Below are 9,026 nucleotides of genomic sequence, written 5' to 3'. Positions count from 1 at the left end.
GCACCACTCGGAGACCGAGAAGAGCGCAGGGTCCCCACAGAGCGAGTGCATCTCTACACTATACTCGGCCAATGCGACCACGGAGATGCGCGCCACGCCAGCGGCGTCGTCCCTGGCACAGCCCTCCTCGTCGACGCCCCGCTCAGACTCGCTGTCGTGGCGCAGGGTGGCGGTACTAACGGCGGCGCCATCCTCACCAACCATCATGCTGGTTCCCAACAACTCCTTCTTTGCCAGGAAGACGTGTGCCGCTTCTGCACCAGTAGCAGCAACAACCGCAGACGTGGCGGTTGTGCCGCTCCGCACGCACTCCCTCACGGCACGAAGGCCGCCGCAGCCACCCGCTCAGCGTGCCGCACCCGCACCCGCAGCAGCAGCGGCGGCGACAGCGCAGTCGAGCAAGGCGCGCCTGTCTCGACGACGAGACAGTGCGGAGGCGCGGGCGAGCGTGCTAGCCACGGCGCGGCACCGCCGCCTGCTGCCACTGACCGGCGCAAAAGGAGTAGAGCACGAAGGGGAGAAGGACGGCACTGCCGCGTCGGCCGTGCGTTTGGCGAGGGGATCAGCGTTGGGGCGGTCTGTCTCGCTCTCGTCTGAACGGCAAGTGAGTGTAGACAGCTCTGCGCCTGCGCTAGGGAGTTTACTGTGCAGGGGGCGCAGTTCTCGCTCCTCTTCCCGGGCTCCGGCAACGCTGTCGGCGCCTCTGCCGGTCAACGCGGCTGTCGCCGAAGTTTCCATCCTTGAGCATGAGGCTGCTACTGGAGCGCTCGTGCGCGCTGCCAGTCCGCACTCCAGCGGCAGCCGGCTGAGCGACAACGCTTCGCCGCCGAGTGAGGGCGAAGCCACCGTAGGTTCACTGACGAGTCTCCAGCAGCGGCTGTGGGGTTGGACGGGGGGCACGACCACGTGCGTGCCCTCCACCACAGAACACGTTGTCGACGTGTCTGAGCCCCACCGAGGACAAGGGCGGCAAAGGTGTTTAAAAACGACGTCGTGCGTACCCACCGCACCGCTTGCTGCGAGCGCAGCAGCTTCTCCAGACAGCACCAAAGTGAGGGCGGCGGCGCGGTGGAAACTGGTGCTTGACAGCGAGCGCATTCGTGGTGAGCAGGGTAAGCGCTTGGCGCACTTCTTAATTCAGCGCCTGCTCGGCACCGTGACAGCAACGGGGCCTTTCGGCGGCGTGTTTGACCGCTTGGAGCACTTCACCCCAGACATGTGCGACGACGAAGTCGGCAGCGTCGTCAGCGGGGGCCACCTCCGCCCCCTCTGCGAGCGCGCGGTGGTGGCGACGTACCTCCTCAGCTCCCTCGTCGACGGTCTCCCGCGGCACCAGCAGAGCCTCAGCCCGTACATCCGCATGCTGGTCGAGTTCACGCTCGTGTCCGACACCCCGACAAACCGCGCCATTCTGGGCGGCAGCGTGCAAGACGAGGAACTCCTCAACGCTCTCGAGCTGGACCGAAAGGATGGCGGGGATGGTGGTGACAGGGAGACGGTGGCTGCCGCCGCCGGGTTGCCGCCTGCTGTGACGGGGCATGAGTCGGCCTCGTGGCTATGCGGTGAGGTGCACCGCGGAAACCGCTTACCCTGCCACATCGATGACGGCCTCGGCAACGCCGCCGATCTGTACGAACTGCTGTACCCGAGCTTCACACGAATGACGTATGTTGCCGCGCACTACGACGCCGCACGAACGACCGTGGAGCTCGCCCACGAGGTGCGGTCTCTCGAGCTGCATCAGCGCAACGTACCACGTCTGATCGAATGCACGCACCGGCACTGGATGCGGTGCCTCATGCATGCGGTGCTGCGCGCGTGGAAGCGCTTGTGCCACGAGAGAAAGGTGCAGGAACAGCGTCAGCGCGCCCGCTGGGCGGAGCGTTGGACGTGCGAGTGGGTGCGTATTGCCCTGCGACGCTGGTGTGGATACGGGGCACTGACGCTGCAGATTGCCGAGGCCGACAGCTTGGCAAAGGCCCTCCTGGCGAAGAAGCGCGCCGACATTGAGCGGCTGGAGAACGAGTCTGCATCGATGCAGGCCTCCTGCGCAGTCCTTCAGAACACCCTGCACCGCCAAGATGAGGAGCGCGACGCTGTCGAGGGGGTCACTGTGCAGCGGGAGCAGGTGTACAAAAAGCTGCTGCAACACGTCCGCGAGATCGACCGTGTTGGATCGCTCATGCTGCGCTCGCTGCTGCTGCCTGAAGCTCCGCCAGTGCTGGACGAGGCGCACGCCTTGAACGGCCTCTCGGTGGCGGTGAGCACCACCTCTGGCGGTGATGACCGAAGCTCCTCGGCACTGTCGCCCAACATGTCGCAGGCTAATCTGGGCTGCTCTGCAGCGACATCGCCCCTATCAACGGCAAGCGAAGAGTCGGTGGTCCGGCATCCACCGCACACACTGGTAGCACTGCCGACGCTGCTGCAGTGGGCCCAGGCATGCGTCGATACAGTGCAGACCGAGTACGTCTCCTTCTTCCCTGACGACGAAGGCGAAGACGACGACGACGATGTTGCCGAGGTGGCGGCCGAAGGCAGCGGCAAAGGTGTCACCACGGGTCAGAAGCCCGAGGAGGCAAAGGATGTGGTGCGGGAAAGCGTCGGTCTCCGCGACAAGTGCATCACTTCTGCATCGCCACGCCTGCAGGCCAAGCGTGACAGCGCCACACCGGATGCGCCCTCTACGAGCGAGATGCCAGTGCCGCGCGCGACTTCTACAGATAGGGCGAGCAACGCGAGTAAAAAGGAAGTTACGCGCGGCCCCCTCACCGGTCTCGAGATGCTACTCAATCCTGCCGCCGCAGAGGTGTCGGCGTCGAGGACGAGATCGATCGCAGCATCTGACACTGTTCTGGTGCCGCTGCACATGATTCTCTTGCTAATGCGGGGCTGCTGCGGGGCAGAGGATGGATCAAGGGTGGCTGGCCACGACAGGCACGACGCTCTCGCCACAACGACAACGACGTCGGTGGCCATCACCGGCGCGGCCGACGCGTCGCTGACCGACCGTGGCGGTGCTGCCACTGTCACGGTCCCCTCGTGGGATCTCGTGCGCACCATCGAGCTTGCCGACAGAGTCATCCTGGACGAGTGCCATACGCTGCTCCGCAAAGCGGAGCAGCTGGCGGACATCGACGGTGGCTGCGGTAGTGCAGCAGTAGCAAGTGCCGCGCATGAAGAGCGCCGGCCGCCGACCCCGTCGACCTCTGGAGAGGCCAGCAACGGTCTCGTCAGTGTGTCCGCCTCTGGCGTCTCCATCATGTACAGCCTCTCCTCCTCCACAAGAAAGAACCTGCAGCAGGTGTGCCGCGTCGTCGTTGACACGTATGAGCAGCTCACCGGCACTGCGTGCATTGTCACGGCCGATCAGCTATTCGAGAGGTCGCGCGGCACGCTGCTGGTGCTGATAGCGGCCCTCATGCGCTACTATACGAGCTGGTCCACGCGCCACAGACAGCAACTCGCGCCTCTGTCCATCAAAGGCAAGCGGACCAATCTCCCCGCCTCGACGGCCGCCGCACATGAAGGGAAGAGGCACAGGCTGAACGATGAGTGGTCGCACCCACCGCACAGCCACCGTGGCTGGCTGGAACAGGTTCGACGCCAAGCACAGTGGATCGCCCTGTCCTTTAGTGCTCTGCACGATGCCGTTCGCTTCGCCAAACGCTCGGTCAGCGTCCTCAGCATTATCGAGCAAGAGCGCGTCGCGAGGCTGCTCCAGCGGATCTCGCTGACAGAGTTCATTGACATCCTGTGCCAGTCGCCAGACCACACAATGCAGAGCTATGTGGACATCATCGGCGTCGTCGAGCGGTACGCACCGTCGCTGGACCTTGTCTTCCATCAGTACGCCGTCCCCCTGGCGCAGTTGTGTGCCAGCAGCGAGGCGACCACGAACACCCCCACTCAATGCGGCGACGTCAAAGACGACGGCGACGCATACATCACAGGCAACACCGTATGGAGTCTTCTGTGCCTCACTTGTCTTGCCGGCAAGGCGCCGCGCTTGTCTGGAGCGTCCTCGAAGGGAAGAGCGTCATTGGCGTCGCTAAAGCTGGCCATCCCATCGCCGCCGCTTCCCGCAACGCTGCATCGTCCAGCGGTGTTCAGCCTCATCGAGCATGTGGCACAAGGTAGCGTCGCGTCCACCGGGATGCAGAGGCCACGCTCGTCGATGCGGAGCTTCAGTGGGGTCACTGCCTCACTTCCAACGGCAAGCTCCATTGCTAGCTCACCAGAAAAAACAATGTTGCCGCCGCGCACGAAGTTCGCACGCGCGGTGTCGGTGAGCCGCAAGGGTCGTCCCATCCCCTGCTATGCCCGAGCACTGCGCGATGACCGCCACGTCGACCTGCGCCCTGACACCGGGGCCGTGTGCGTCAACTACGTGCAGTTCGTGAAGCTCGTCATCCGTCTTGCCCATGCATGGCAGTGCCAGCAGCAGCAGCAGCCGCTGATGGCGAAAGAAAAGGCGCTGCATCGTGCGGAGACCGGCGAGGAGGGCGGTAAGCGTGCCATCAGAAGTCTCATGGGCATGTCAAGTAGTTCCCCACTCACTGGTGCGGCTGCATCCGCCCGCAGCAGCCTCGCGTCCTCCACCGTCGACAACAACGGCTATAGCGACCAAGTCCACTACGAAGCCATCGACTACGCGAGCCCGCTCTGCCCCTCGTACTTCGATACATTCTTGGGTGGGCTGCTGCTGCCACGCCTGCTAGGCGCGAACCGCTGGATCGGCGCGGCGCAGCGCGCCTTTTGGCGCAAGCCAGTCCTCGAGCTGCTCGCACAGAATCACGATGCGCTGCTGACGGTGTTCAACACGTATCAGCAACCATGCGAAAGCCGAGGCGTTCGTGCGGCACTGCCGCCTCCGTTCTCGGCCATACTGGCCTCACAAGTCTTCACGAAAACCGTCGACACTGAGCAGCACTCGACGACCTCGCTGGTAGCCGACGGCGGACACAGGCTGAGCCACGTGGAGTACCCCTCCCTGGTCCACGCCATAAGCGGTAACAGCCAAATCGGCGGCACGGCCACGGGAACATGGCCGACGGGGAAGAAGGGGTCTGACGAGTTGCCCATCAAACCAGACTTCAACCAGCGAAGGTTCCCCAGCAGCCGGTCGCATCCCGGATCCGTTTCCGGTGCGCGTGACGTGGGCATTGTGAGCGTGCTGCGCTGGAAGAATGTGAAAGAAATGGCAAAGGACCTCGAGTGGCACCGCGAGGCGCGCCTGACGGAGACTGGGATACAGCATTGTTTTGACCATGTCGTGGCCGACAGCGCGCGTGAAGGCGAAGTGCTGTTCTTTGCCGAGTTCCTTCAGCTACTGTGCGCCATCGCCGCCTACGCCGCACCGGACCCGACAGTGCCGCTTGAGGTGAAGCTCCATTCGTTTCTCCAAATCCGCGTGCTGGCTCTGCTAGAGTAAGCAGATGGCGGAGGGGGAGAGGTGGCGCTGGAAGCGCGCTGCCAATCAACTCCGCCCCTCTCTCCCTTCCTCCCCTCTCGCTCCCCGGCACCCGCCCGGTGCCGTGGAGTCCGTCAGCGCACCACGTCTCTGATGTAATGCAACAGCAAGCATACGCTAGTCACATCTGAACACACACACACACATGCATACATACATATATATGTGCGCGTGCACAGTTGGCGAATGTTCTCGGTAACGCGTCTCTTCTTCCCCCACCCCATTTCTGTGCACACGCGCACGATGCACGGTGGTGCATGCCCAGGGAGCGCAGACATGCACTGAGAAAGAGACTGCGCGACATGGGGAAGAAACGGAGGTAGGCAGGCGGTGTACGTGTACGTGTGTGTGTATAGGCTCAGCATACATATTATATTGACTCGTTTTGCGTGATGTGGGAGTCGTCCCCTTCCTTTTTTGTTTTTTTTTTCCATTCGAGCCTTCGGTGCTCTCTCTCTCGCGCGTGCTGGGGTCTCCCTGTGCGCGTCGCTGCCTTCACCTCTGTATACTACCTTGTGGACCTTGAACTGCCGCTGCCAAGGTCGTGCACCGATCGGTCGCGGTGACGAAACAAACACGAAGAGGCGATGCATGAGGCCTGACCTCCCACGTAGGGAGAGGGCGGCACGTATATGCGCACGCGCGGAGCCATGCGGGGAATCCAGTGCTCAACGTTAGGGATCCAGTGCAGCGCCGTGTGCAGTGAGAAGGGCAGGGCTGGCGAGATGGCGCCGCCATCAACCCACTCTCTTCCTCTGGCATTATCTTCCACATTTCCCGCCTCGTTTCTCGGTGCAAGGGCCATCACGTGGTGTGGTGAGGGGTGGCGGGGTCTATGACGAGGGTGCGTACTGCACGTGCAGGACAGTGCTGCAGCGCCAGCAGCGTGGCCCCACCTTTAGCACGCGGAGCTCCTCAGCGATCCTTTCCTCCTCCTCCCCCTCATCCCATTGTCTTCACAAGCGCGATCTGCTCGAACACAAGCCGCTTCTGTCGCAACCCCCATATCGCCCCCTCACCTCCCCTCCTCTTCTCACCCCCCACCCCACAGCAACCTTTCCCTTCCTGACACGACTGGAGGCGGCGCACTCGCAGAGGCGCCTCGACCCACTTCGTCCTTTCTTGGCGAGCAACTCGTAAAGGTGCCCGAACTCCAGCAAGGGAGAGGATGAGCGATTCTGTCGCGACACTCCCCGGCGTCCTGGCGCGGGGGCCGGCGCTGCACGCCCTCGTCCATGTGGAGCTCACCAACGGCACAATGGTGGTGGGGCGCTTGCTGGAGATGGATGCGGCCACCATGAACATTAAGGTAGACGCCATCACACTCACCGCAGTGCGCCGTCGTCGTGGCCGCTCGCGCGAGGACGCCCCGGCGACACGCGCGCTCGTAACGGCTGGCAGCAGCAGCCCCGTTTGCGGGAGCCACGGCTTGGCGGCACGCAAGGCTGAGGACACGATAGAGGTGAACCCCATCGCACTGCGGTGCATCCAGAGCATCGTCGTACGTGGTGCCTGCATTCGATACTTGGACTTCATCCACGAGACCAAAGACGGCGGCACGAGCTACGGTGAGGTGCTGGTGGCCGCGGAGCAGGTGAGGCCCTCCGTGTAGGGAGAAGGGGGGGGGCATGCCGCAAAGGATTCTCAGTGATGGCTGCTCCTGTGGACGAGGTCCACGTGTGCCTACATACGAGCACACACGTGTGTGGGTGTGACGGACTCCCTCTCCGCCTACAAGGGAATAGCATAGAAGGAAAGGTCATCTATCCGATCGGTGATGGCGGGTGCCGAAGGGAAACGAGGAGGCAGGGCGGGACAGTGAGAACGAATGGAGCGTGCTGTCTGTGCCGGCGCACCACACGGACGTCCACGTCGTCTTTTCCGGGAGCTAGCCCCCTCCCCCACCCCACCCCTCAAATCTCCTCCGCTACTCATTCCTTCGACTGATTCGGTCACACGCACACAAGCGCATGCGTGTCAGCGCTCAAGATGCGGTGCTGGTGTGCTGGTGCCATTCGCCAGCCGAGCTGGAGGAAGAGATGTAAGGACGCTGGTAGATGCTGTGTTCGCCCATGTCTCTCTCGACCTCCCAACTGGCCGCGTAATCACCAACGCAAGAGAAACAGAAAAAGGTTGTTGTGCTCTGCACTCGTCAGCGCAGGCGCCAAGGGTGACCAAGAGGAACAAGCCTCAGCTGTGTGTGCTGATGGTGGGACCTACCTCACGGAGGGGGAGAGGGGATGGGTGGGATGTGCTGGTGATACGGAACAGAAACAGAAGAACATGCGAGGGGAGCACGGCACGTGCTGGAGTGAAAGGGAAAGAGCGCAAAGCAAGGCCGTTGGCGCTGCTCCCTTCGCCCAGCACTCCTCCTGCCCCGCCTCACCTCTTCCGTCCATTACACCATGCGCGCACGTGGCACCCCCTCGCTCTCTGTGGAACGCGTCACGTTTATGAAGGGGGGAGCGAGTCCACAGGGCTCTTCGACAGCACCGTTCTCTACAGGCACTCACCCTCTTCACGCAACACACGCAGACACTTTACACGCCCGGTCGGCGCGATACGACTCGAGTGGAGAGCACATGCACGTGCGGAAGGAAGGGGTGCGCCCAGTGAGGCCAGCTGATGTCCATTGTTGTGCTGCTGGCTTGGTTGCGGCTATTCTGGTTTCGACGTGAACGCTCAAGGCGGCGCCGCCTACACCCACACCCGCACACCCTTTCCGATCCTCTCTACGGAGTGTCCATCCTCGGGGGCACGGTGTACGTGAGCCACGAGAGGGTCGAGGGCTCACGCTGCGGTAGAGCGGAAGAAGGAACGAAAGACAAGTCCATTCCGTGTGGTGGCCAACGACGCGAGAAGACACCGGTAGATAGACAGGCACAACAACACTCATCCGAACAGAGACGAATTCATACCTAGGGTGAGCAAGGCACACGCACGTGCAGCCCATCTTGGCTGTAGCGCCCACCGAGTCACCCTTCGCATCCATCCTCTCCTGCTCCCCGCGCCCGGTAGTGGGGATCACCACCACCACTGCACGGAGCAACAAGAGGAGGAGGGCTAACACCGCCGGCTTCGTTGGGATGGTGCCCAAGGCGCCGATTCCCTGCCTGTCCAAAGGTTTTTGGGGGGACCGCCCAGCCCGCCTGTTATCGGCAATATGCCCTTCTATTCTCTCTTCACAATGTGCCCCCGTCTCTGATGACGGGAGAGGAGGGTGCCGCAGTGCGCGGTATCTCTCGCATACACACGCACACGGGCCAGCACCCCCCCCCGCCCCTCTATTCCCGGGCAAACGCCGCACCACTGCTGACGAGTGGCAGGGCCCAGGCACCCACGGCGTGGCGAGGTCAGAGCGATGTATTCCTGCTGATGTCGGCGGCCAGACCCTGGAGGGCGCTGCGTCGGAGCGACCTGCGACGACACACACGTTGGCGCCGTCCACATCATGGGCGGGGTGTCGGCGTGACTCAGGTGTATGCCACCCCCAGCCCTGACTGCCCTGCTGGTGGGGTGGGGGGAAGCCCGAGGAGCATGGAGTGGGCAGAGC

At 63.1% G+C, this 9,026-nt stretch overlaps 2 protein-coding genes across 2 annotated transcripts; both read left to right on the top strand.

The window, feature by feature from the left end:
* Positions 1-205: 205 nt before the first annotated feature.
* Positions 206-5,434, top strand: LDBPK_161310 (hypothetical protein, conserved; the record flags this gene model as incomplete). Its single annotated transcript, XM_003859770.1, has 1 exon — positions 206-5,434. One exon carries the CDS (start codon positions 206-208, stop codon positions 5,432-5,434), a length of 5,229 nt encoding a protein of 1,742 aa, XP_003859818.1.
* A 1,207-nt stretch (positions 5,435-6,641) lies between these two features.
* Positions 6,642-7,085, top strand: LDBPK_161300 (hypothetical protein, conserved; the record flags this gene model as incomplete). Its single annotated transcript, XM_003859769.1, has 1 exon — positions 6,642-7,085. One exon carries the CDS (start codon positions 6,642-6,644, stop codon positions 7,083-7,085), a length of 444 nt encoding a protein of 147 aa, XP_003859817.1.
* Positions 7,086-9,026: the final 1,941 nt, after the last annotated feature.

This window comes from Leishmania donovani, chromosome 16 (genome assembly GCF_000227135.1).
Source record: "Leishmania donovani BPK282A1 complete genome, chromosome 16".
In the NCBI taxonomy this organism is placed as follows: domain Eukaryota; phylum Euglenozoa; class Kinetoplastea; order Trypanosomatida; family Trypanosomatidae; genus Leishmania; species Leishmania donovani.
Note: the sequence above shows the minus strand (reverse complement) of the source record. Positions and strands in the feature narration are given on the sequence as shown.